At 59.1% G+C, this 26,247-nt stretch overlaps 1 protein-coding gene across 7 annotated transcripts in view; it reads left to right on the top strand.

The window, feature by feature from the left end:
• Nucleotides 1-26,247, top strand: part of BRD1 (bromodomain containing 1) — a 43,453-nt gene that overhangs the window by 1,329 nt on the left and 15,877 nt on the right. For 4 of the 7 annotated variants that reach the window (XR_013556593.2, XM_078449276.2, XM_078449282.2 and 1 more), the window contains exons 2-7: nucleotides 2,438-3,818; nucleotides 16,554-16,710; nucleotides 22,520-22,651; nucleotides 22,875-23,003; nucleotides 23,453-23,765; nucleotides 25,513-25,773. Coding sequence is in view for 6 of the 7 variants with exons in the window: in XM_078449276.2 (XP_078305402.1) it covers nucleotides 2,452-3,818; nucleotides 16,554-16,710; nucleotides 22,520-22,651; nucleotides 22,875-23,003; nucleotides 23,453-23,765; nucleotides 25,513-25,773 (2,359 nt within the window). In the remaining variant the exon portion in view is untranslated. The remainder of the gene's footprint in view (nucleotides 1-2,437; nucleotides 3,819-16,553; nucleotides 16,711-22,519; nucleotides 22,652-22,874; nucleotides 23,004-23,452; nucleotides 23,766-25,512; nucleotides 25,774-26,247) is intronic. The other 3 variants (XM_078449278.2, XM_078449283.2, XM_078449280.2) reach the window with 1 other exon arrangement.

The raw sequence follows: 26,247 nt of genomic DNA, 5'->3' as shown, positions 1-26,247 counted from the left end.
CAGTTGAAGTGACTTGTTCCCAGCCAGGCAGGAAATGAACTGATTTGAAGACGTTTGCTGCTCCTTAGCGTGCAGGCCTCCTCTCTGGCGGCCCACGCGGCTTTTCTGGGTGTATTTCACTGAAGTACGGCTGGAAAGGCTTCTGGTCCTCGCTGACCACGTCCTGGTGGGACTGCTTGTCCCTCTGCAGAAGCGCCAAGTGTGCTTGGAGTCACATGGCAGTGACAGAGGGTGTCGGGAAGCCAGGAGGCGGGAGCAGTCGGTCACTCTGTGCCGCTAACTGCCCTCCTTCCCCGTCACGGTTCCGTCTTCAGACGCTGGAGCTGCCGTGACCGTTGTTAGGCGAAGTTCGTGTGCAGAGTGCTTGAGGGGCCCATCGGGAGAGCGTGGGTTGTGGAGGCTGGTTACAGATAGAGCTACCTGGTACTTTGGCGGCGAGGAGAAAATTACGTGTTTGCTTTTAATCCGCTGAGTAGCCGGTTGTCACTTGGACCCCGTGACCCCATCTCAGTAATGACGTGCATTAATGTAAAAATTAATGACGTCCGTCCCCGGGGGCATTAGGGTCCCCTCCGTGCTGACACCCCGGGGGCTGCACCCAGCCCCCTTCCGAGGGCACTGCTGGTGCAGGACTGGCTGGTCGGTGACTTTGTGGCCCATTTCTGGGGGCCCGGGGTTGAGTGGGCGCCTGGAGACCCCTGCCACGCAGGTGAGTTGGGTTTTGGCCGGCCAGAGTGTTTTCCGGGCTTGCCCTTGCAGGGAATTCTTGTTAAATTTCAACGTAAAACATGGGTTTGTATTTGACGAAGATCAGAAGGGTCTGTCTTAAAAAGCGCATTTAGGGTTCGCTGGGATTGCCTTTTGGGGCTTACCAAGCGCTCCTTGAGGACTTTTCCGGGAGATCAGCTAGGCTGCCTTGAGGCAGTCAGGTCACTGGGCGCCCCCGTGCCGGCTTTCCCAGTCTTGGCGTGTGTAGCAGTGGGCCTGGGGCTCCACTGTGGAATGTTCATTTGTAAGCCAGTCGCTTAAAGCCATTTTGCTTCCTGTCAGTACAGTGTAGTTGTTTGGAGGGAGGAGTCCTCGGTCCTCGGCATCATTTCCCAAGGTGACACTTGGCTTGGCGGGTGGTGGTCCAGACCCCGGAGTCTTCACATGAGGGAGACTGAAAATATGGGGCGCCTGGGTGGCGCAGTCGGTTAAGCGTCCGACTTCAGCCAGGTCACGATCTCGCGGTCCGTGAGTTCGAGCCCCGCGTCAGGCTCTGGGCTGATGGCTCAGAGCCTGGAGCCTGTTTCCGATTCTGTGTCTCCCTCTCTCTCTGCCCCTCCCCCGTTCATGCTCTGTCTCTCTCTGTCCCAAAAATAAATAAAAAACGTTGAAAAAAAAAAAAAAAAAAAAAAAAAAAAAAAAAAAAAAGAAAATAGACTCGGTTACTGAGTCGGAGGGTGGAGCTCTGAGAAGAGCAAGTTCTCCTAGAGCTCCGAGGCCAAGATTTCAGGCACCTGAGCCCCTGCCGGCCACCCCGGGGTGGGGGTTCCCCGGGCAGCGTGTGGTTCTCAGGGGCGGCCCTCAGTGTGGCGCGAGGGCAGAGGTGCCCCCTGTGGTATATGGCACGTCTCGTCTGGGTGTGCCGGAGGACGAGGAGGGCACGGCCCGGTGCCACCGTTGGGGCGGCAGCTGAGGAGTGGCCTTGTGGGGGCGGGGCAGGCTGGCTGGGCTGCGGGGGTTTCTGTGGTGGTCACTCTGGAAGCTGGGCGGGGGCCTCCCCGGGTGAGGTCGGCCCCCCAGACCAGTACGGGGCTCCTCTCTCTGGTCCCGATGTGCTCGAGTCGCCCTGTATCTCCACGTGGGTGTGGAGGGCGCGTCATGGAGAGGACGGACGGCTGTGCTCTGTGCTGTCACCGCCTAGGCTCCCGGCACCCAGCGGGGCTGTTGCACTGGGCTGCAGGGGAAGACCCTGCGAAGGGGAGTGCTGGTCAGGGGCGAAGGAGCCGCTGAGCACGCCTGCCTTGCTGTCCTGCCTTTGGCGCCTGCTGGGGTCCGTCCCTGTGTGTGGGCTTCTCTGGGCTCAGGGCTGGGGCTCCCTACTCGTGAGGGATGTTGCAGTCACCGTGGTGACCTGTCAGCTGGGTCCAGGAAGGTGCTCGGCGAGCTGTGGGAATCACAGGGCGGCCCAGAGGCTCTTGTCCCTCTCAGAGGCCCCTCCTCACTCCTCGTCCTCTCCTCTGGTCTAGGAGGGACCTGGTGGGGAAGGTTGTCGGACACGATCGTGAGTCCCGGGGACGAGTGATCTGGGACTCCGCAGAGAGGTGTTAGCTGGGAGTTTCGTTTTGATTGAGCTTGGGTTGGTCGGTTAGCTCTGCCCCCGGCGCGTCTGGTGGTTTTCTCGTCCTGTGTCTTCTGCACGGAGCTAACTTGGCCTTTCCCTCTGTTTTAGGGAGTCAGTACCAAATGAGGAGGAAAGGACGATGTCATCGCGGCGCTGCAGCGAGACACCCTTCCTCCCCGTGCAGTACTAAGCACTCCCCCACGCGAGAGACCCTGACCTACGCGCAGGCCCAGAGGATGGTTGAGATAGAGATCGAGGGGCGCCTCCATCGGATCAGTATTTTTGATCCCCTGGAGATCATACTGGAAGATGACCTCACGGCTCAAGAAATGAGCGAATGCAACAGCAATAAAGAAAATAGCGAGAGGCCACCGGTGTGCTTAAGAACTAAGCGCCACAAAAACAACCGAGTCAAAAAGAAAAATGAAGCCCTCCCCAGTGCCCACGGCACGCTGGCTTCGGCCAGCGCGCTTCCCGAGCCCAAGGTGCGGATCGTGGAGTACAGCCCGCCGTCCGCCCCCAGGAGGCCCCCGGTGTACTACAAGTTCATCGAGAAGTCGGCCGAGGAGCTGGACAACGAGGTGGAGTACGACATGGACGAGGAGGATTACGCCTGGCTGGAGATCGTCAACGAGAAGCGCAAGGGCGACTGCGTGTCGGCCGTGTCGCAGAGCGTGTTCGAGTTCTTGATGGACCGCTTCGAGAAGGAGTCCTACTGCGAGAACCAGAAGCAGGGGGAGCAGCAGTCCCTGATCGACGAAGACGCCGTGTGCTGCATCTGCATGGACGGCGAGTGCCAGAACAGCAACGTGATCCTCTTCTGCGACATGTGCAACCTGGCCGTGCACCAGGAGTGCTACGGGGTGCCCTACATCCCCGAGGGCCAGTGGCTCTGCCGACACTGCCTGCAGTCCCGGGCCCGGCCCGCCGACTGCGTGCTCTGCCCGAACAAGGGAGGTGCCTTCAAAAAGACAGACGACGACCGCTGGGGCCACGTGGTGTGCGCCCTGTGGATCCCGGAGGTGGGCTTTGCCAACACGGTGTTCATCGAGCCCATCGACGGCGTGAGGAACATCCCCCCGGCCCGGTGGAAACTGACGTGCTACCTCTGCAAGCAGAAGGGCGTGGGCGCCTGCATCCAGTGCCACAAGGCAAACTGCTACACGGCCTTCCACGTGACGTGCGCCCAGAGGGCCGGCCTCTACATGAAGATGGAGCCCGTGAAGGAACTCGCGGGCGGCGCCACGACCTTCTCTGTCAGGAAGACCGCTTACTGTGACGCCCACACGCCCCCGGGCTGTACGCGGAGGCCTCTGAACATTTACGGGGAGGTGGAGATGAAAAACGGTGTCTGTCGAAAAGAGAGCTCCGTCAAAACGGTCAGGTCCACGTCCAAGGTCAGGAAGAAAGCGAAAAAGGCGAAGAAGACGCTGAGTGAGCCCTGTGCGGTCCTGCCGCCCGTGTGCGCCCCGTATATCCCCCCTCAGAGGTAAGTGCGTGCCAGCGTGGGATAGAGGAGGAGGCCGGAGGGGGGGCCGGGGCGTGGCGCGGCTGTGTCAGAGGATCTCGCGCCTTCTGCTTACGTGGCCCTCCGCTGGTCCCTGCCACGCGGGGCTCGGGGAGCCCAGGGCCACGCTGACTGCAGTAATTAGGGTCGGGGGCCCCGAGCACTGCGGGTGCGGTCACCACCTTTGACGCGGTAAGATGCCGGTCCTCGCTCCGCTTCCCCACTGAGTTGGAGAACCTTGTGGCGCTTTATTTGGCTTTGTTATTATTATTTATTTTTTAACCTTTGTTTTTATTTTTGAGAGAGACACAGAGCACGAGCAGGGGAGGGGCAGACAGAGAGGGAGACACAGAATCCAAAGCAGGCTCCAGGCTCTGAGCCATCAGCGCAGAGCCCGACGTGGGGCTCGAACTCAGGAACTGCGAGATCATGACCTGAGCCAAAGTTGGACGCTTCACCGACTGAGCCACCCAGGCACCCTTTATTATTATTTTTTAACGTTTACTTATTTTGAGAGAGAGAGACCGAGAGAATGAGAGAGAATGAGAATCCTAAGCAGACCCCACACTGTCTGAGCAGAGCCTGACACGGGGCTCAGTCTCACGGACCATGAGCTCGTGAGCTGAGCCGAAACGAAGACTCAGGATGCTCAACCGGCGAGCCACCCAAAGCCCCCGAGAACCTTGTAGCGTTTAAAATGAATCTGTCGTAAAGTGAAGGAGGGTAAGACAGGCGCGGAGATCAGAGTGGGGCTGACGGGAGCTTCACGGAGGGAGGCGCTGGTCTCCTTCCTGTTGTGACAGCCTTTCTGGGTTTCCTGACCATTTCCTTCGCGGTGTGGATGTTGCCCGGTCCGTGTAGGGCTCTCCAACAGAGCAGTCTGCAGTGGTTGAGGATCGCAGCGGTGGGGGGGTGGGGCGCTGGGGGGGGTGGTAGTGGGGTCAGGCCCTTGGCCTTGCTCTTACACGTGTCACAGAGGCCAGTCCCCACCCAGCTGTGCCCACTTTGGTCCCTGCCCTTGTTTCCTCCTTGCTCCTCCTCCTGCTGCCGACTCGCTCTTACTTTGTTCGGAATGTGAGGTAAGTCGTTTGGTCTTAGGCAGAGCCTGAGGGTGGGACAGCAGACCCCTCGCTCAGACGCTCCTTGAGCTTTGAGGCTGTAGCACGCTTGATAATAGGGCACGAGGGCTTTAAAACCCTTCGGTGAAGGAAGTGAAGCGTTGAGGTGATGAAGTCCGCCCCTGAGAGCAGCTTGTGGGGTACCTGTTGTTGCTGGACTGCGGATCGTTGGTGAGTGAGTCGCGTGGGGATCGAACCTGCGCATCTCACAAATTGAGCGTGTGACAGACTCGCGGGTGTTTCAGTTGTTGAGAAGTAGAACGTTCAGCATATTGAAGGGTAGCTTTTGGTGTCGTGCTTCTGCGTATCTGCGGTGGGAACACCGGCACGTTGCGATTGGACATCGTAATGTGGTTTTAACGGGTCCTGAGTTTCGTCGAGCTCACCGGTTCGGTTGTAAGGGGCAGTGGGACCTCACGTTGGAGTGCTGTTCGATCCCAAGACTCTGGGCACTTACTTTGTATTAAGAGTTAAAGGTGCGTTTTTTTTTTTTTTTTCCCCCAAGTGAAGTCTTCTAGAGCAGCACATACTTCTCGTAGAATCAGTAGATTCAGACAGAAGTGATCAAAACTGCTCATCCTTCTTATCCGGAGGAAACCATTGTTGAAACCAAGGTGTGTCTTTGCAGATCAGTCAGCTGGACTTTTAAAAAACCATTTCACTTGCGTTTCTACCTGTGGGGCAGAGAGTGTGAGATTTGCGTCCAGAGCTTCTGTGGAAGAGCCCCGGGTCTTAGCGTTTGCTGTAATGGAAGTAAATGAAAGGGAAGCCACGTGACCTAACAAATTGAGAATCCAGAAGGGTCTGGTCTCCCTTGGCTGTGCCCAGCGCCTCGTGGTTGCCCGCTCCTGATGAGCGGTGCTGAGGAGGGGCTGGCCTGTGGGGCTGCGGGGCCACTTGCAGGAGAAAGCATTTCCAGTTGGAAAATGTGGGCGCTCGCAGGTCCTGGGTGACCAGCCCGACGGACAAAATGCCGGCTTCGGATGTGAATCTTTGAAAGCGGGTGATGTAGTTAGTAAACCACGCGCTGAAAGTGTAGTCTGGCCCCTGTTTGTTTCTTTTCTTAATTTAGGAATAAAATTGGTTTCGGTTTGGAGTAGAGATAAAAGATGTGGCTGGGGAGAGATTCGTGGCCTTGCCGTGTGGATCGCCCAGACCTGCTGGGCGACCTTGATGTTTTGGGCCACAGCACCATCCTTGGAAGGTCTTCTGGTCGCCCTCGGCCGGTTGGTAAGCTGTTGTTGGACCACCCTGTGGGTGGTCGGGGCAGGTGCTGGGGTGGCCCGGGCTCGCCAGCCGCTGCGCTGATCCTGCCGTGGCCCACGGTGTGGCCGGTCTGGTGGCCCCCGTTCCTGGGGGCGTGCGCGAAATCCCACTCCCCTCCCTTTTTGCCTTCCCTTCCGAGAACGATCAGCGTCTTGGCTGTGCTGTTCTAGCTCTTGAGTAGCCGCTTTTCCGATTAGATCCTTCTCTGGTCCCTCCTCCGTTCCTCGCTGCTTCGTGGGGGAGGGAGGGACCGGTTGAGGCTTGTGAGGCGAGGGTGCAGGTGGGGGGGCGGTCAGGGACTCACTGAGTTGCCCCAAAGCTCCAGAGCTGGTAATTCTCTCTTGTTGCCCTTTGGTGGGAGTCGCTCTTTATGTGTGGAGGAGAGTGGCCTCTAACGAGCAGAGGCTGATGTGCGGTGTTGGTCCGGACGTTAGCCTGGTCCTCTCGGCCACTTGGGTCGTTTACGTGTGCGTTGCTCGGGGCACGTGCGCGTTGCTCGGGGCACGTGCGCCCCTAGTGAGTTACCTGAGTCAACGAGAAGGGTGGAGGGAGGATCGGGTCCACAGCCCGATTTCCCGGAGGGTGCTGCGCCCTCAGACACCGGGTGAGGACGGAAACGGGAGAGTGAATGCTTAGTAGCCATTCGACCGAGGGATTTTATGTTTGCTGAATAGAACTGTGGAAAGTCCGGACTTGAGTTTTGTATGTCTTTTTTTCCCCACGTTTCTGGCCCTTAGCGTGACTATGATTTAGAAAAGTTCTGTTGGGCTGTGGATTGGGGAAGTGAGGGAGGGGGTGGCTCGGCCCTTCCGGGCAGGTGGAGGCCCTGCTCTGGCCACCCCACAGCTGCACGGGCCCCTGGGTTTGCCTCCTGGACGTGGTGCCGGAGGCAGGTCACGGTGCCCCTGCCGGCATCGGGGGCGTCGGGGTCCTCGGGGGAAGGGCCTGCATGGTGTCTAAAGCAGCAGCTGCTCTGGAGAGAAGCACCGAGAACCAGACTAGAAAGCGAAGTGTTTGGTTTGTGAATCGAACGCTACATGGAAAAGCAGGGTGGTCGTCTTTGCCCCCCGCCGCTCGGAAGCTGGCACGCCGAGAAAGCGCCACGGTGGTGGGCTTCCCACGCGCTCTTCGAATATTCTCGTTCCCACCCGCCGTGACTTCACGAAGTGGACTTCCCCGCTTTCCTTGGAGGTGAATTCGGATGGAGGCGCTGGGCGTCTCATCCCGCGAGTACGTCCGCCCCGGGGTGCGGCTTCCCCCCGGCTCCGGGCGCCGCAGCCTGCGGAGGGTGCTCTTCCCGGGAGGCAGGATTGCGGCTGCCGTGCAGACTGGTTCTGACCACGTTGCTGGGGCGGGTGGGAAGAGTTCTGGTGGGGACTCGGTGTTTCGCGGCGTGTGGGCAGGTGTTCCAGCACCTTGTGCTCGCGAGGGCAGCGCTGCGGGCCGCGGTCCACGGTCACCCGAGCGTCTGGATACCTCGGCCTGTGCCCTGTGCGGCCCCTGCCTCGCTGGCCCTCGTCCTGGGTGCCTTGCTCGGTGGTGGTCTCTGCAGGGAGCTGCTGTGCTCTGCGCGTGCGTCCTCGCCGTCTCTCGGGGCCTGGGTCTCTCCCTCAGCGTCCCGGGCCTGCAGAGCAGGCGCTCAGTCCGTGGGAAGAACCAGCCGGAGTAGCGACTTTGGTCCTTTCCGTTCACATGCCTTGTGTTTGCTCACTTTGGGCAGAAACAGGATTGAAACTTTTTAGAAGTTTTCTTTAATACTAGCCGTGGACGAATGCCACCCAGTGTCACCACTGCCGCAGCCTGGGTGTCACCTAGGCTGATAAAGTGCAAAATGTGAACGGTGCGCACGCCGAGTCCGGACCCGTTCACCGCGGCAGGTGGACGGATGGTGTCAGGACTGCTGATGGGGCCTCACAATGGCGCGCTCTCCACAGGCACACGTGGAGACTGGGTCGGGTTGGGGGTCATCATTTCGGTTTTTTATTTGGAAATAGCTCTAAATTTATAAAATGCTACAAAAATAAGAAGGAGAGAGACACTCAAATCCCAGGGTTCACCCTGTACACAGAGGTGGCCCACGTGTCCGCACGTGTGTGCCGGGACAGGGCCGGCCTCCGGGCGAGCACATGGTGAGGCTCGCCGTAGCCTCCCTGTCCTCCATTCAGGCCCCGTCCCGGTCAGGCTGGCCGGCTGTGATCTGGATGCTTCCGGAGCTACTCGAAGGTTCTGAGACTGGCCATTTTTGGAGAAGACAGCCCTTGTGCCTTCGCAGAGCCAGTGAGCATTGTTCTGGGTTTCTCTGGTGTCCATGGAGGTGCCGTGTGCCCCCCCTCCCCCCGGAGGTAGTGACATCCCCCGCTTCTCAGTGACCAAGGTGTTGCTGGAGCCTCCACGGGACAGTTTCTGCTTTTGTGTTCTCCCGGCTCGCGGCCTGAGGTCTGGGAGGCCCTTGGAAGTGGCGCCAGCTGCCCGGTACCTCTTCACACTGGCCCAGGGTCCCGCCTGTTGGTCCTGTTCCCCAGGAGGCCCGGAGTCGACCACCTCAGCCCTCCAGTTTCTCATCAGTGGGCTCCTTCCCCTCTCCTGACCTTGTGATTTCAGAGGTCTGTCCAGCAGGACCTGGATGGGTGGGAGGGGAGCATCTGGTGGGTGGCCCAGCTGGCTGTCACTGGCAGCCTGACCTTGGGGAACTCGGCTCTTGGTTAGTTAGCTGCAGACGGCCACCTCACCGTGACCTTGGGTGACACATGCGCCCCAGCCATTTCTGGGCTTTGTGAAGGGGTCCTGAGAAGGGTCTTGACCTGTGTTGAACCGTGCAGGAGCTTCTCCTGGGAGCCACATGGTGCAGAACCACTTCCCTCCCAAGGCAACTTCTGGCCTTTGCAGGTCACAGGGGTTGGATTTCACTCTTGCCACCTTGACCTCCATTTGACCTCTGAGCTGTTGCAAAAGTGAGTTGTGTCCCTTGTAAGGACTCAAGACTGTGTTCTTTGGGAGGGTGGGATCTAAAATCAGACTCTTCAGGGATGGCCCCAGGGCGTCACGAGCACCGTCTTTCAGTGACTGCCACGTGGAGCTTTTTAGTTGCATTTTTTTTGTTTCCCACAGTTTTTATATAAAAAGTTTTAAAACCAAATGAGAGGGGCACCTGGGTGGCTCAGTCGGTTAAGCGTCTGACTTTGGCTTAGGTCATGAACCGGTGGTTCATGAGTTCGAGCCCCACGTCAGTCTCTGTGCTGACGGCTCAGAGCCTGGAGCCTGTCTCGGATTCCGTGTCTCCCTCCCTCTCTGCCCCTCCCCTGCTCATGCTCTGTCTCTCTTCTCTCTCTCTCAGAAATAAACATTAAAAATAATTAAAAGAAAAGTGGAGACTGACACGCATGTTTATCAAATGTAGCATTGAAAAAAAAAGAAATGCCGTTGAAGGAACACTTCCAAGTCCCTTTGGGCCCTTCCACTTCCGCCCCTCATGGCCGCCACTCACTGTGAGTCGGGGTGACTTCCTCCGGTCCGTATTCTGGTCTTGGTGTGCTTGTGCATATGTGGTCTGCTGCTGATTTACACGCTGACTTTGAACACAGTGCTGTCGTGCGTCTCATATTTTGGTGTCACCCTGGGTCTGGAGGTGGGTGGGTGGCATCACGGACGACCACGCTGCTGGTGTGGGAGTTCTCTTGGCTGGCTTCAGAGCCAGGCGTTTTTGGGGACTGATGCGAGCTGGTGTGTCCTCTCGGCTGCAGCCTGCGGGGACGGTGGGGGTTGCGCGCGTGCGTGTGGCCGTGGAGGCCTGCGTGGCGAGGCGGCTACGCTGTGCTCATCGCGGATCTCCACTTCTCTTTCCCTTGACTTCTCATTCTTATTTAGGTCTGTAAAAAGTTTTTTTTTTTAAATGTTTACTGATTTTTGAGGGAGAGAGTGTGAGCAGGGGAGGGGCAGAGAGAGAGGGGACAGGGGATCCAAGACAGGCTCTGAGTTGTCAGCACAGAGCCTGGTGTGGGTCTCGAACCTTGAACCCTGAGATCATGACCTGAGCCAGAGTCGGATGCTAAACCGACTGAGCCATCCAGGTGCCCTTGTCTGTAAAAAGTCTTCTCAAATTTGGAAATCTGCAGAGCAGGGAGAGCCTGCCCCCAACAGTCACTGTACTCGCGGCCACCCTTGCCTGTCTCTTCCTTCCCATCGTTTGGAGACAGACCCCGGTCATCTCGTTTCATCCATTAACACGTCCGTGTAGAGAACAGGTAAGAATTCTTAAGAACACGACCGTGACGTGCGGTGTCTTGATGAACTGAACTTTGTTACTTTTACCGTCTCGTCCTGGGTCTGGCCTGAGGACTCCCTCCCCACCCCTGGACGTCCTCCAGCAGGGAACCCTCCGTAGCCCTCCTGCAGCCTAATGTTGGGGGCGATGGGGTCTGGTTTTGGGTCTTCCCCCAAGTACGAGTCCTTCCCGGCTGGTCACCGGGGCCAGTTCTGACGGCTTCCGGCGCTCACGTCCCGTCCTTGGACCTCTGGCCGTCCTGCCTGACAAGGACACCATATCGCTGCTGAACCCTGATCCGCGTAGGGCCGGCCCACTTGTTATTCAGTACCCTCCCCACGTGCGGGTCCAGGCCTAACTTCTCGGGATGGCCACGTCCCTGCTGAAGCCTGGACTCCGTGCCACTGGTCTCCCGTAGACACGAGCAGGCCTGCCTCGCTGCCTCACCAGGGCTGCTTTAATGTCTTGGGGGAGTTCATGGTGTTCTCATAAAAAATGTAGTGTGGTTTTTTTTTAAGTTTATTTTTTGAGAGAGAGAGAGAGAGAGAGAGAGCAGGAGAGAGAATCCCAAGCAGGTTCCTTGCTGCCGGCACAGAGCCCGATGTGGGGCTCAAATCCGTGAACTGTGAGATCATGACCTGAGCCGAAAAAGAGTCCGAATGAGCCCCCAGGTGCCCCAGTAGTGTGTTTTTTCCAATTAGCTGTGTTTTTGCTGTTTGTATAGGTCCAGGTTTTTGTTTTTTTGTTTTTGTTTTTGTTTTTAACTCTTTTGGATTAGTATAATATGTTGTGGTTTATTAGATTATTTTTGTGGACAGCGTCCGAGAAGATGACGGTGTGAGCAGGCTTTGCCACCCGTTGGTTTTTCCGGTCTTTATCTGACTTCGGTGCAGACCAGGTCCGCCAGCCCGGAGTTGATTTGATGGGGTTGGAGCGGACATGCTTGCCTCGGTCCTGGCACTTTACAAGGGTTTGACTTTTATTTTCCATCGGTGTGTATTTGCTTTATTTTATGGTTTGTGCCGTCATATCTTGTTTAAATAACCCTTCATTTCCCTGGAGACCTCGGGGTTTTCTTCTAAAAGCTTCCACACGGCTTCCCTGTCCATGTCCCTCCTGTCTCCTCTGGCCCCAGCGCTGACCAGTCTCCTGATTTGTTGGCTGTATCTTGGCTGTGCTTGGCCTCCCTGCAGGGGGTCAGCGCCCAGGGCGGCCAGTTCCCTGACGTGTCCCAGCACGTCCGTCGAGGCCTGGGCCACCTGTCGGATCTGTGTCTCTCAGTCCACGTCTTCAGTCACTTGGGGGTGCGTTTCTTAACGAGGTATATGTGTGGCTCGATTCGTCACCGTGGAGAGCTGAGTTTTCGCTCGCCGTTGAGTAATTTCTCCTTTCCCGAGAGGTCCGTGAGCTCTTCCAGCCCCGGGCCAGTTTCCTCCGGTGGGCGGGCGGCTCTGCTCCCTCGGCCACCTGCGGCTCCAGGGCAGGCTCTTCAGATGCGAGTGTGGCTCTTGGTCACCTGTGGTTCCTTCGTGCACGGTTTGGAGTCATCTTGTCAGGTTTCCTGACGGAGCCCCTCGGGATTTGGGAATTCCACGGAGGGTGCAGACCGGTTTGGAGGCGATCTGTGTATTTCTTATGCCTCGTCCTTCTCTTGCCAGCACTGCTGATCGTTGAGCGTCTCCGCGGAGTCTTCCTCGATGCCGCTCAGTGACGTTTTACACTTTTCTTCCCTCGGGAAGGCTTGCACTTCTGGTCCTTCGTTTGCCTCTCGTGCCCGCTGTTCTCGCGGGAGCCGGTAGGGTGGGCTTCTTGGTCTTGGTTCCCATCCTGGGAAGCATCTCCCTGCGTGCCTGTCGCTCCGGGTCTGGGGAGGAGCCTCTCCCAGCCCTGCCGGCGGGCCCCTCGCCCCTCGCCCCTGCCCCTCACTGTGAGTCTTGGGTCGTGGGTGGTGGTTGACCTGCTGCTTTTCCGCACCTGTTGAGATCGTCATGTTCTGCCCTCGAGTCTGTCGCTTTGTGAGTCCTGATAGAACTTGTAATCTCAAGAGCACACTGGCTTCCTGGGACAGACCCCCTTGCTCGTGGCGGGCGGTGTCATTTTATACCCGAACGGACCCGGTTTGCTGCGTCGTTTCTGTTTCGTGAGTGCGTTCGCCCGTGAGCCGGGCCTCTGCCTTGCCCTGCGTCCCTGTGTCGGGACGTCCGCGTCCCTCGCCCCCGGCTGTCGGCAGGGGCTGCGTTGCCTGGTCCTCCAGTGGCCGAGCTCTTCTGAAAAACTGTCTGCTTTCCTTTTCTTTTGGGGGCGGGAGGAAAATGTGAAACTGTCAATTCCGTTCCTAAAATCAGTACTGCGATCGTGCTGAGGTCGTCTGCGTGCTTCCGCTCTGTTTTGGGGAGCTGTGTTTTCCTGCGGGTGCTTTTCCCACATCCGTTGCCACGATTGGCACTTTGACCGGGTCCCGGCTCCCCTACCCTGTGCGCCCTCGTGCCGTGCCCAGGCCCTCCTGTGCTGGCCGGGCCGCCGGGCACATCCCCCAGCCGGGTGCTTCGCGCCTTATGAGTCAGCCTTTCTCCTTTCTGAGGCATATCACCCGCCAAAATAGTTCTGAAGAGCATTGTAGTGCCGTCCACGTTTTTGAGTTGAAATCCAGCGTTTTCACCCTAAGAGCGAACAGCAGAGAGGTGCCACCTGGCATATTCAGTGTAGGCGCGTGTTACGAGGCCCACCATTTCTGAAAGTGAGTTCAGTGGAACCTGGGTCGTCGGGCCTCGTGCGTCGGTATCTTCCCGCCAAGGGTGACTGCCGTCCCGCGGTTGTCGCCGGGCCTCGAGCGTGGAGGTTTCTTCCTGATCGGCTGGCGTCACGTCTGCCAGCACGTGCTTCAGCGGGATTCTTCCGTGAGCGGTATGTGCTGGGCGCAGCTCTGAGGAAATGGGCTGAGGTGACTGGGTGTTTCATGGAGGGATGTCCTTCCTGCTCCGATGAGACACGCTCTCCCTTAATTCTGTTCCTGCTTCCCGCTACCGTGGACGGGAGTCTGCTTCCTGGTCACATACGTAAGTAGATGGTGTAAGAGCAGTTTTATCGTAGCAAGGTGCTCACTTTATTTATTTAAAACAAACTTTTTTTAATTACATTTATTTATTTTTGAAAGACAGAGAGAGGCAGAGCACAAGCAAGGGTGGGGCGGTGGGGGGGGGGGGGGACACAGAATCCGAAGCAGGCTCCAGGCTCCGAGCCGTCAGCACAGAGCCCGACGTGGGGCTCGAACTCAGGGACTGCGAGATCATGACCTGAGCTGAAGTCGATGCTCAACTGAATGAGCCACCCAGGCACCCCCGAGGTGCTCACTTTAAGCTGATGTTTCGTCATCTGCCCTTCGTTGGGTCCTCCCTCAGTTTTTCCAGAAGCCTGGTTATCTTTCATCTGGAGGCACGTTGTGTATGAGATCTGTTCAGAAAGGCTTGAGAAGATCAAACTTTTGATCCTTTTGATGCCCCCTTGCCAAATACCAGATTTCTTAAAACGATATTCAGAGTAAAAAACAAAACAAGAAAGAAACATAAAACGAGTGCATAATTACAGGGTAGACACCCTTGTTACCACCGTGTGCTGGAGAAGACAGAGCAGCCCCCCAGCCCTTCCTGCAACCCCTTCCTGTCCCCGGGTCTACCCCTGTCTTCACCCGTGTGGTACTCAACTTCTTACCCTCTTTCTGAACCCCAGGCTGTGCTGTGCTTTCAAAGTCACACGAGTCCTTTCTGTCTCTCCTCTCGTAACGGCCCCTTTTGGTCTCTTTCCCTTTGGAGTTCCACTGTTGAGGGAGGGGGGCCCCGTCCCTTGCAGGCTTGCGTGGGGAGCGTTTCTCGTGTGGTTTAGCGTGTCCCTCCGCCCTCCACTTGCTGTGCGCCGGTCGTGGGGCCGGGGGCTCGCCGGGTGCAGGCCCGAGGGGGGTCTGCTCGGGGCTGGCCCCGCTGCGTCCTAGGAGGCACGTGCTGGGTGCCTGTGCCGCTGCCTCGGTGCCCCATGCCTGCCCTGCTTCTTTGGAGCTCGTGAAGCAGAATCTGCTCAGATTGCGGTTTTTCGGCAAATACCCTGGGACGCCTTGTGATAGGTTTTCATCAAAGCCTTGTTGCTCAGGTCTGTGAGCTGATTGTGGCTCAGAAATCCTGAGTCTGGTGGCTTGTTTCGTGAAGTTCAGAATCTTCATGAGCTGTTGTTAAACAGCATTTCTTTCTGTTAAGAAATACTCTTATTTACGTTGCCTCGTTTGACCGTTGAAATAACGGAGCGTGTGCTTGTGTCAGAACACCTGTCTGCGTATGTACAGATCCTCTGAACTGTGTCCGTCCGGTCCGTGCACCTCACTGCATCGGATCATGCCTCAGCTAAGGGTGGTGAAGCAGACAAAGACCCCGCCCAAGACGGCACCCACGGGGTGCCCGGGACTGCACGGGACTGCACAACCCCACCTGCGGACGAGGAGCGCTGCGGGTAGGGCCTTGAGCAGAATCCAGGTGCCCCCCAGAGGCTTCTGCTGGCGCCCTCGGCAACGTCCGAGATGCTCTGGGCTGCTGCCGACAGCTGTCCTCCTCCGGCCTCCTGCTGAGGCCGTGAGACCCAGCGTCCTTGAATGTGCAGACCCGTGGCCCCGTGGTCACGGTCAGGCCGTGGACAGACCCGAGCTCGGGTTCTGCATCTGCTCCCAGAAAGCTCTCGGTGTCTTCCTCTGGGATTTGACAAGGCCGCTCTGGCAAAGCCCCTGGCCTGTGTCTGACACAGGGTCCCACACGGGGACCCGATACCGGTCCCCTAAGCCGGTTCCTTGGTATCGGGTCCCCGTGTGGGACAGACACTGGAGCCGCGCGCTTTGCAGTCGACACGGTACTCGTTCTCTGCATGGCGTGTGGGTCTTACGCCAGGAGGAGGGCAGCCGTGCAGGAGGCGTGCCCTTCACCACCTCGGCACAGAGGCCGACCGACAGCGTGATTTGGAACGGTCTTGGAAATGAGCTGGAACTACTGTTTTTTTTTAATTTTAAAGTTTATTTATTTTGAGAGAGAGAGTGGGGGAGGGGCAGAGAGGAGAGAGAGAATCCCAAGCAGGCTGCATGCTGTCGGCACAGAGCCCGACGTGGGGCTTGAACCCACAGACTGTGAGATCATGACCTGAGCTGAAACCAAGAGCGGGACCCTTAGCCGACTGAGCCCCCCGGGTGCCCCGTAGAGCCATTGTTTTTAAGGGAAAGACCATTGTGGGTCTGGACACAGCAAAGCTGGGGGTGTTCTGACTTTTTGTCGTCGATTATTTTGTAAAACTTAGATTTGCATTCTCTAAAAAATGCAGCCTTAAAATTTCTCGTTTTCGTCCTGACATTTTGACGTTTGGTGTTCAATGAGGAACATCTTGTTTCATTTGTATTTTCATTAAGTGTTTAGTTTATGACCGAATTTATATTCTCTTTCGGTGTCCTTGTGAGTCAAATTGATGAATCATTGCTTTGATTCAGCAGGAACGATAACAGGGCTGTGGAAACGCTTTGGCTGGCCTTTGAGGGGTTTTGAAGTGAGCACTCCCTCCACGCAAGTGTTTTCACACACCCTTTGCATTTTACGGCCCCTGCAAGGGTCCCGTCTCCCGACGGTCCTGCAGATGCCACCGTCAGCCCTGGCCCCCAGCTGTCCCCTCTCTTTCCCTCTTGAGGTGACTGGAGGGGACACCCGTGCCCCCCTCACCCCCGCCCTTGGCAACAGTTTTAATCGGTCGCTGGATGCGGTCGGCACGTGTGGCCTACATAACGCGTAAGGACCTGAGAGGTTTGCTCGGCGTATTTCCGTGTCTGGTCTGGTAGGCCCTCGAGTGAGTTAGCAGCGGGTGGAGGCTGTGGGCGGCTGCAGGTCGGGCTGGGCCCAGCAGACGGGGGACAGCATGAGACAGCAGTGTGCGTGGCTGAGAGTGGCCGCGAAGGTGTGGACGGCGGTCTGTGAAGAGCGACCCCGTCATTTCTAGTTTCTACGATGAAACGTTCATGCGCTCCTTTGAAGCTAAACTCTGAGTTTTTCCGTGTTTTAGATTAAATAGGATTGCGAATCAGGTGGCCATTCAGCGGAAGAAGCAGTTTGTGGAGAGAGCCCACAGCTACTGGCTGCTCAAAAGGCTGTCGAGGAACGGCGCCCCCCTGCTGCGGCGACTCCAGTCCAGCCTGCAGTCCCAGAGGAGCACGCAGCAGGTACGTGGTCCTCCGCCCTCAGCGTCGCCTGCCCTCCTGATGCGCTGAGCGGTCCCTGCGACCCCCGGGAGCAGCGCCTGCTGGAGGCTGCGCGTGTTGCCAGCCCGTCAGGCCCCAGGCCCCAGGCTCCCCGTCCGCGAGCCCCGGTCCGGGCCGCTTGTAGAAGTGCAGGAGGACCCTGTGTGCCCTGGGCTGTCTCAGCTGCGGGTTGTGCGAACGACTCTCCTCTGTCTGTGTCACCTCGTGTGTCTGGACATGTTGGGGACGCCCAGGGAAGTCATTACCGTGCTGGCCACGTCGGGTGGGAGCCACGGGAGGTGAGGCCTGGGCCCCTCGGACGCATGCCTGTGTGCTGGGCTGGGAGTTGGGGTTTGGATATGTGCAAGGAGTGGTTCGTTTTCAGGGCTTTGCTCTGAAGGCCGTTTCGCGGTGACCGCAGTGGGCGGGGAAGGAGAGGAAAGCTGGGTGAGCGAGAAGAAACGGGGCTTGCTTTTTTTTCTTAAGCTTCTTAATTTATTTTTTGGAGCGAGACAGTGCGAGCAGCGGAGGGACAGAGAGAGGGAGAGAGAAGGAATCCCAAGCAGACTCCGTGCTGCCAGCATAGAGCGCGATGCGGGCCCCCAGCTCAGGAAACCGTGAGATCATGACCTGAACTGAAACCAAGAGTCTGACTGGGCCCCCCGGGCGCTCCAGGAGTTGCTTTTTTTTTTCTATTTATTTATTTATTTTTAATTTTTTTTTAATGTTTATTTATTTTTGAGACCGAGGGAGACAGAGCATGAACGGGGGAGGGGCAGAGAGAGAGGGAGACACAGAATCGGAAGCAGGCTCCAGGCTCTGAGCCATCAGCCCGGAGCCCGACGCGGGGCTCGAACTCACGAACCGTGAGATCGTGACCTGAGCCGAAGTCGGACGCTCAACCGACTGAGCCACCCAGGCGCCCCAGGAGTTGCTTTTTAAAAGCAAAATGAAACAGGCCGTTGAATTTTAGTAAATTTGGTTTGTAGAACCATCTGATAGTGTGAAGCAGTTCTGAAAGAATGAATTTAGAAAGTAAGAAATTGGCTCTGTGAGATGTCACAAAAATAAATTGAATACAAAAATGGCTTTTCGGCGCATCGCCCAAAATTTTGGGTTGGCGCACTTGATGTTGAGGGGAGCTCTGTAGGGGGGAAGAGCTGTGTCCGCGATTGGCCTCGGGCTGCGAAGCCCGGAGGACGCAGCAGAGAGCGGGCCCCCCGCGTTGCCTGTCCGCCCCTCTGGGCACGTGCGGGGACTGTCCTTCCAACACATTCACGCCGGATGGCTGCGGCTGCCATGCTGCCGTCACCTCGGAGGCTGTCTGCATGCTCTCTCTCTCTCTCGATCCTGGGTTGCCAGGTGGCTGAGTGTGTCGGAGGGGACGCAGATGCGGTTGGACACCGGATCCACCGGGGTCCCGGTCGGTGGGGTTCTCCGGGCTGGAGTCAGCCCCTCTGCTGTGCTCTGGGCTTGGGCCACAGCTTCCCGGAGGCTGCTCGGCCGTAGCAGGTGCGAACCCGTCCCTCCCAGTGCGGTAGAGCCGCGGCCTGGAGAGCGTGCGGCCGTGGAGCGCGCAGACAACTCGTTCGCCCTCTCCCCTCCGGGGAGAGGCCCTCCCGTCTCTGCCGATCCTCCTTCTGGTCACGGCCGGAGACCCGGGCGAGCGTGTCCCTCTCCACCTCCCTGCCCCTGGCCTGGGGGATGGGGCCAGCCCTAGGGAGCCCGTCATCTGGACTTTTTCTGGTCCTATGGTGACACAAAAAGGTGAAACATGAACATGTTTAAATGCTCGGTTAAAAAACCTTACGCATCTTAACATCTTTTTTATACTTTCGAAAACCACAGCTAGATCGAAGATTCCGGGCCTCTCTGGGGTTGCTCTTGACCCTCTTCCATCTGGGGGAAGGAAGGGTGTGCTTCTTGGGCCCGATGCCCTTCTGAGTGTGTGGTGGTCCGGGCCAGTGCCTGGTGCCTGCAGCGCCATCCGAGTCACGTCCGTGGACGGTCCCGCGTGGCTGGGGCAGAGGTGCTGGGTCGAGCATTCCAGTACACTGAAGGGGGCCCACTTAATCTGAAGTCTTGGCTACGCTGGGCGCATGTGCACGTGAGGCCCGGCTGTGCGAATGTCCCGAGGTGCACTGGGGTCGCGGACCGCTGTGGATACATCCCTTGTGTCTTAAGCGTGCTGCCCACCCTGGGGACCGTGTGCATCCCACACACACTTGGGTCTGGGGGTCAGGATCCCCGGTTAACCTTACGTCACACTGGGGGTCTTTGTTAGCGACGGCTGCTTCGATCACATGCTGTGTGTCCCTCCTCCCTTTGGGAATGGAGTTGGTGTTCCCCTTCGGGGCTTTGTGCCCATGGGACGGGTGAGCCAGTGGAAGCGGCCGGCCTGGGGCTACCACGTATGAAATCAGTGTGTAGGGACAGGAAGATGACATGTGGGAGTGTTCGCGTCCTTGGCATGAGGAACCGCGTGGGTTTGAGTCTGTATGACTCCAGCGTTGACCCCCTGGAGCGCACCTGGCTTGGCCTGCGGGGGCGAGTTAGTGGCACGGTTGTCGGAAGCTCCCCCGTGTGGCTTGCACAGGCACCCCTGTTTGCCTCCCTCTGCTCCCAGACGGTGCTTTCCTGCGTCACCCTGTAGGGGCTGACTTCTCTGCAGGGTCCGGAACAGTAATGTTCCGCACGGAACATGTGGGGCTTGGTGTGATGTTCACGTGGTTTTGAAAATTCAGAAATACTTGATGTCAGGGTTTAACTTTGTCTGTATTTCTGGACAGCCGCTCTGAGCTGGGCTGTGGAGGAGGTCAGGGGCAGCCCTTCCCTCCCGTGGCTGACCTGGTGGGGGACAGATGGGTGGACGGGACGAGCTGGTTTGAGGGTGAGGTCGCTCACGTCCGGGCAGACGAGGGGCGTCAGGTTGGCCTCCCGGGTGCTGCTGGGCACGGCAGTCTTCGAGGATCCGGCCGGGCTCTTCTGGGCTGGCCTTGAGCGCAGGGTCCCTGTGGGCACCTTCCTGGGGACCTTCATGGCGACCCCCTCCAGAGCCTGTTCTCACCGTCCTGAGATCCTGGTTTGGGTGAGGGTCAGTGGGCAGGGGGAGGGCGAGGCTCCTGTCTGTCTTGTTCTCAGGCCCTGGAGCCAGCAGTGCCTTCTGCTGTCACAGGTGCGTCTCTGGTTCCTCTCTGCTGGCTTTAGGACAGCACAGTCCCCCTCCTGTGCTGGGGGCACGGCTTCTCGCCACCCATCCTGCTGCTGCAGGCGTGAGGCTCAGCACTGCGACTTGGTTTCCTCCGTGCACCCTGCCTTAGGGGCAGGGAGCCCTGCCTCTTTGGGGTCTTACGTCCTTGGTAGCACCCTGGCTCGGGTAGATGTGCTGGGGCCCTCACCCCTTGGGGCTGGCCTGGCCTGCCCCCCCCTCCCTCCCCCCCCGCCTTCCAGGTGTCCTCCCATTTGTCAGGTGGAAGGTGGCTAACGTGATCTTCTAGCGTTCTCTTTCCTGGTAGTGTTTCGGTACCAGAAACCACTTGGCCTTTCTCCTGCTTTCCGGAGTCTTCCGGGATAGGTTTTTATGTAGGAAACAAAGATTGCTGAAGAGCAGAGTCCAGAAACTCAGGCCCTTTTATGTAGGTGAAGCCGTGCGCATTGGGGTCAGGTCCTGTGCTGCAGGCCGTCGTGTGAGGAGAGCGGCCCTCGGCGGTGGCCCTGTCGTCCCCCGTGCGGGGCATGAGTGCAGCAGGGACACGGCAGGTGGCACCCACCAGCTCTCTCCTGCTGCGTAGGGTCACCAGGCTGAACACCCTTTTGGTTGATGTTTTCAGACTGTTCATTCAGACTAATGGACAAGGTGATTTTCAGATGCTTTTGGGGGGATTTGGTTTTCTAAATCTACTTTTTTATTTGCTGACCAGCTGTTTATACAGTTGCTGTTAATGTTAACTTAATGCCTGAGATTTTTACAATTTTTTTTTTCTTAAAGTAGGCTCCAGGCCCCACGTAGGGCTTGGTGGAACCCACATCCTCAAGAAGAGACTCTCTTTCTACCAGCCGAGTTAGCTAACTGCCCTGTTCCATGCCTGACACCTTTATTTAAAGTTTCTTTATAATCTCTACACCCAACGTGGGGCTTGAACTCACGACCCCGAGATCAAGAGTCGCACGCTCTTCTGCCTGAGCCAGCCACGCACCCCCACCTGAGACTCCAGTAACATTAAAAGAGGTTCTGTGATTCGCATCTGGCGGATGGATGGTGAGGCAGCCTCCCCCTAGAGCCAGAGAGCGCCTGGAGGGGAGGCTCCGGCCCAGCCTTCTTGTCCCCTTGCTAGTGGGGAGAGTCTGCGTAGCCTGGTTGATGGTCGTCTGCCCACAGGCCCTGTGGTTGGGGCATCGTGTCGCAGCCCCGTGCTTGTGGCCTCAGAGGCAGGTGCTCTGCGCTCGGACAAGGAGGGAGGGGCATCCAGGGGATGGAGCCCTGCCTGGTGGGTGTGCTGCTTTAGCTCTGTCTGGGTGGGGGGGACTCCAGGGGCAGAGTGGTCCAGAGAGAGCGAGAAGGGGGTTCGATGAGTGTGGAACACGCTCCGGAATCTGATGGTGAGCACCCTGCCCGAGGCCGTGGGTGTGCGTCCGTCCGCAGGAATGGTGAGGTGATGCCAGCCGAGGTGGGGACTTTCTCTCGGCCCAGGTCACACGTATGCGGTTGCAGTAGGAGTCCTGGGCTGCTGTGGCCTGGAGGCCCCAGGCAGCTGTTGGAAGCCCGCATGGGGACAGATGGGAGCGTCTTAGTGGAGCTGAGGTTCGGGGACAGGTGGAGGGGTGCCCTCGCCACGCCCCGACCACCTCTTCCTCCGCCGCCTGCCCCGGGCCTGCCCGAGAGCTGTGATCTTCAGCTGAGGCGCAGACTGAGAGGGGTCTCAGCTCCTGGCACGTGGTGGTGCTCGCCGTGTGCCGCGGTGGAAGGTGGGGTCTGTAGGTGAGGACAGGAGGCCGCCGTAGGAGCAGACGGTGGCCCCTCGGCCTGGGCAGACCTCGAGGGACAGGGAGGGAAGGGTGGGCTGCGGGGGAGCCTGGAGGAGGGCCCGGCGCCGGGCCAGGCAGTGAGGGACACTTGGATGGGAGCACGGGGGGCCTTGGGTTGTAACTTTCTGGAGGTGGAGTGTCCCCCCACCCCCCGTGCGGGGAAGTCCTCTCTGGCCGTCACGGGGACGTCCTCGGCTGCCACGGGCCTGCTCACTGGTGGCCCTGTCTGGTGTCGTAGCCCGAGCGTTTCTTCCTGGCGCTGCGGTCGGAGGTGCGCCGGGCAGGGCTGCCGTCGGTGTGCTGTCTGCCGCCTTCCGCCTCTTTGCGTTTTGGGGGTGGCGTTTCTGTGTTTGAAGACACCGGAGTAGGGATGGTCGTCTGAGGTGGGTGGCACGTGTGTTCCTCCAAGGAAGCACCGAGTGGCGACCACGGGCCGCCGGTTTCAGAGCCGTTGGGCGTGGGCGCCCCCCCACTCCCCTGCAGCAGTCTCGGCCCCGGGCTCTGCTCCCCGGGCTGTCCCGGCCACTCCCGGTTTCCCATGACCCCTGCTCCGGTGCCGGGGTCGGGATGCCCGTGTCCGTGCGCGCGCGCGGGGTCTCCCCCTGGCCCAGCGGGGCCGGCAGACGCCCCTTTGGCCCGCGGAGACCCCGTGGCGCCCCGCGGGGCGAGTCCGCGCTGGGTGGGCGCCCCGGCCGGCTCGCGGGGCCGGCACGGTCGGCGGCTCCCCCGGGAGGGTCTGAGGCCGACTTCCGGTTAATTTCCTCAGAGAGAAAACGACGAGGAGATTCAAGCTGCCAAAGAGAAGCTGAAGTACTGGCAGCGGCTGCGGCACGACCTGGAGCGCGCGCGGCTGCTGATCGAGCTCCTGCGCAAGCGGGAGAAGCTCAAGCGGGAGCAGGTGAGGCCCGGCGCCCCTCGCAGGGTCCCCGCGGGCAGCGTGAGGGCTTCCGGGCGGCGGGGCGAGGGGGGGGCGTCGGCCCCCAGCCCGGAGGCGGCCGGGGGGCGGGGGGCACGGCGCGGGGCGCGCGCCTGGGGAGAGGCCGCGGTGGGGGGTGGGGCGCGGCCTTCCCCGGCGGGCGGTGCGGGGGGCGCGCCCGCGTGACCGCGGGCCGTGTTCGCAGGTGAAGGTAGAGCAGATGGCCCTGGAGCTGCGGCTGACGCCGCTCACGGTGCTGCTGCGCTCCGTGCTGGACCAGCTGCAGGAGAAGGACCCGGCTCGGATATTCGCCCAGCCGGTGAGCCTGAAGGAGGTGGGTGCTCACGCGCTGGCGTCGGGGTCGCCCCGCGGCTTCTCCGGTACCCGTTCCCTAGGTAGCGCGTTAGCCTGCTCAGCCGCTAGGCGTCGGTTTCTACCGGACGTGGGCTTAAGCTCTGTCTCGTTAAGACAGTGAAAACGAGAGGTGCAAGTCGCCTCTCAGCGAGCAGCCGGGCAGCAGCCGGTTGGCGGCTGTCCGCGCAGATGAGCGCACCGGTTGCCGTGTGTTGGGTTTAAGGAGCTTGAGTGAGCGGGGCCCCTGGCGGGACGTGGGGTCTATACGTGGCGCCTGTCGGCGCCGCCCCCGGGGGTGCAAGAGTCCCCAGGGCCGTGCGCGTGTGCGTGCGCGTGTCTCGTGTGTTACGTGGCGGGTGTATTGCTTGTGTAGGATGAATAAGCGTCCTTCTTTGTTTGTAAACGATTATTTTTCCTCCCTGAAATTAGGTACCAGATTATTTGGATCACATTAAACATCCCATGGACTTTGCCACAATGAGGAAACGGTTAGAAGCTCAAGGGTATAGACACCTCACTGAGTTTGAGGAGGATTTTAATCTCATTGTAGATAACTGCATGAAGTACAATGCCAAGGACACGGTGTTTTATAGAGCCGCCGTGAGGCTGCGCGATCAGGGCGGTGTTGTTCTGAGGCAGGCCAGGCGCCAGGCCGACAGCATCGGCTTCGAGGAGGCCTCGGGGATGCACCTGCCCGAGCGGCCTGCTGCGGCCCCTCGGCGGCCTTTCTCCTGGGAAGACGGTAAGCACCAGCCCCGGGCGCGGGCGCAGGCGGGCGAGTGTCCTTCCCCGCAGGCTGTGTCCGCGAGGCCCGGCGGGGCTAGCGCGCGGGCCGCACGCGTACTGCACGTTTGCTAGTAGCCTTGTGAGGAGGGGAAGGAATTGACTTTCCTAGACGTGTTTTTAACCCAGCACTCCCGAAGTACCGTGCTTTTAGCACGCCATCCACGTAAAAATTGCCGAGCATATTTTTCACGGGCGTTTACTTTGTCTTTACCACGTGCTGTGTATTTTGCACGCCTAGCACCTTTCTGTTCCCAGCGGGCACGTTTCAGGAACCTAGAGGGACCCGTGTGGGCAGTGGGGACAGCCTAGGTCTGCCTGCTACAGGCCGAGAAGCAGGTCAGCTGGGGTTTGCACCCTGGGCGGGCCCCAGTCTGCTTCCGAGGATGCCTGTGGCTGAGGAAAGGCCTCAGGAGTGGCCGTGTGCCGAGCCCGCTAGACTCCGGCCGCGCGGGCTTCCGAGCGCGGGCGTGTGGCCCAGGTGCGGCACGGTGGTCTGTCTGTTCACTTGTTCCCGTCCTTGGGGACGGGGGCTGGTCCCTGTGCCTTGCTCTGGCCACCACGCCGCAGCCGCTAGGCCACCTCCCTGGAATAAGAAGGGGCTCGCAGGCTGCCGCGGATCGGGTCTTTGAGGAGACGGGCGAGTGGGTGACTGGTGTTTCCTCAGCAAAAGTCTGACAGTCAGGTTTCACTAGGGGTAAGTTCATGGCTGAGAAGTCCTAATGTGTCTCCTCAGCGTTCGTGCGGGGAGATGGCCGAGCTAGCGGGATGCACGTCACATCCAGTCTGCTTGGGCAGCGGCCGATTTCACGCCGTGCCGACGCCCACAGGCCAGGCCATTATCTTTAGGGCTTCAAAGGACGTGATTTTTGTTGACGTGAATGGTTTTGAGGCTCTGTCATTTGTGAAGTGGTGCTGGAGACAGCAGGGCTGCAAGCCGGCTTGTTGTGCTTCAGGCTTCCTTACGTATTTATTTCACGGTACCGGTGTCTCGTTACTTCGTGAAAAGCACAGATATTTTAGCAACACTTGTTTGTGGAGGAAGGTGCCGCTTGGTCCTGGTGGTTGTGCCGTGGCTTCTGTCTCCCTCTCGCTCCCCATTTTATCTTAGATCTAAAGAGTGGTTTCTTTCTTGGCCACCTTTCACTGATCTAAGGTAATTTTGTGCTTCATAAGTTTTGTCGTTTTGTTGAAACCAAGAACCCTAGGGATTTTTGTAGTAAACGTGCCCGAAATGGAAAACTACCAGCGTATGGCGTGGCCCAGTTTTAGTAGAGCCACACGGCGGTCTGGGTCCAGAGGTGAGCTCAGACAGGAGCTGCGGTGGCCAAACAGAGTCTGCACGGGTGGCCCCGGGCTTGTGGTCAGCGGAGCCCGCCTCCCTTGGGGGCGGCCCTGGTGGGCCTCTTCCACCGGTCTTCACCAGACAGCGTGGTTCGCGCGCGCGCCGGGAGAGGCGCTAGCCCTCCTTCCGCGCACTGTGGCCCCGTGTGCCTGGCCGGCCAGCCACAGGCGTACGAGCTTTCCTCCGGGGGAGTCCGGACAGCCACGGGGTGAAAGCTGGTCTCCCTGTGGCAGTGCCCGTCGCGGGTTTGGAGTGAGCGTGGAGGGGCTTGTGGGGCTCCCCGCGGGCAGGGCCTGTGCTGGCGAGGTGGTCTCGGGGGGCACCGGTAGCCGATGACTGACGGGGTGTCCTTCGACTTCAGTGGACAGGTTGCTGAACCCAGCCAACAGGGCCCACATGGTCCTAGAGGAGCAGCTGAGGGAGCTGCTGGACAAGCTGGACCTCACGTGCGCCATGAAGTCCAGCGGGTCTCGGAGCAAGCGGGCCAAGCTCCTGAAAAAGGAGATCGCGGTCCTTCGGAACAAGCTGAGCCAGCAGCACAGCCAGCCCCCGCCCGCGGAATCAGGTATTGGAAGCTTTGAAGAGGAAAGTGCTCAGCTGGGGCAGGAGACGGGGGAGGAAGGTAAGCACACGCTCAGTGTCCGTCCCTCCCTGCCCGGGGTCCCCACCGGGCTGGTTTCCTGTCACAGTCGGTGCCACCGTGCTGCATCTCGGCCTTTAGGTGGTCACAAAGTTGAAGACCCAGAATAAGCCCTCTTTTTCCAACTCGTTGCTGAAAGACTATTTAGAAACGGTGGTTTAGGCCTCGTACGCCTCCCAGAATGGTCGTAGGGTAGACGTGGCTTCTGTGACAAGAGTGATGGCTGTTTTTGTTGGTCGTAGCAGCTCCCGAGAGGGCCGTGATGCCACTGTCACGTGAATCCTCCCCTCTGGCGTCCACAGGGTGGACGGTGACGCACACGCCGTCGCCAGGGAGCGGGGGAGCTGACCTGGAGCTGCCTGGTGGGCCTCCGACGTGTCACACACCCAGCGGTGACAGCTGGCGACCTTAACTGGGGCGTACGTCCGGGAGAGGAGCTGGACACTGGGGACGGGT

Source organism: Panthera onca, chromosome B4 (genome assembly GCF_046562875.1).
Source record: "Panthera onca isolate mPanOnc1 chromosome B4, mPanOnc1 haplotype 2, whole genome shotgun sequence".
NCBI classification, from domain to species: Eukaryota; Metazoa; Chordata; class Mammalia; order Carnivora; family Felidae; genus Panthera; species Panthera onca.
This window is presented reverse-complemented; position numbering and strand designations above follow the sequence as displayed.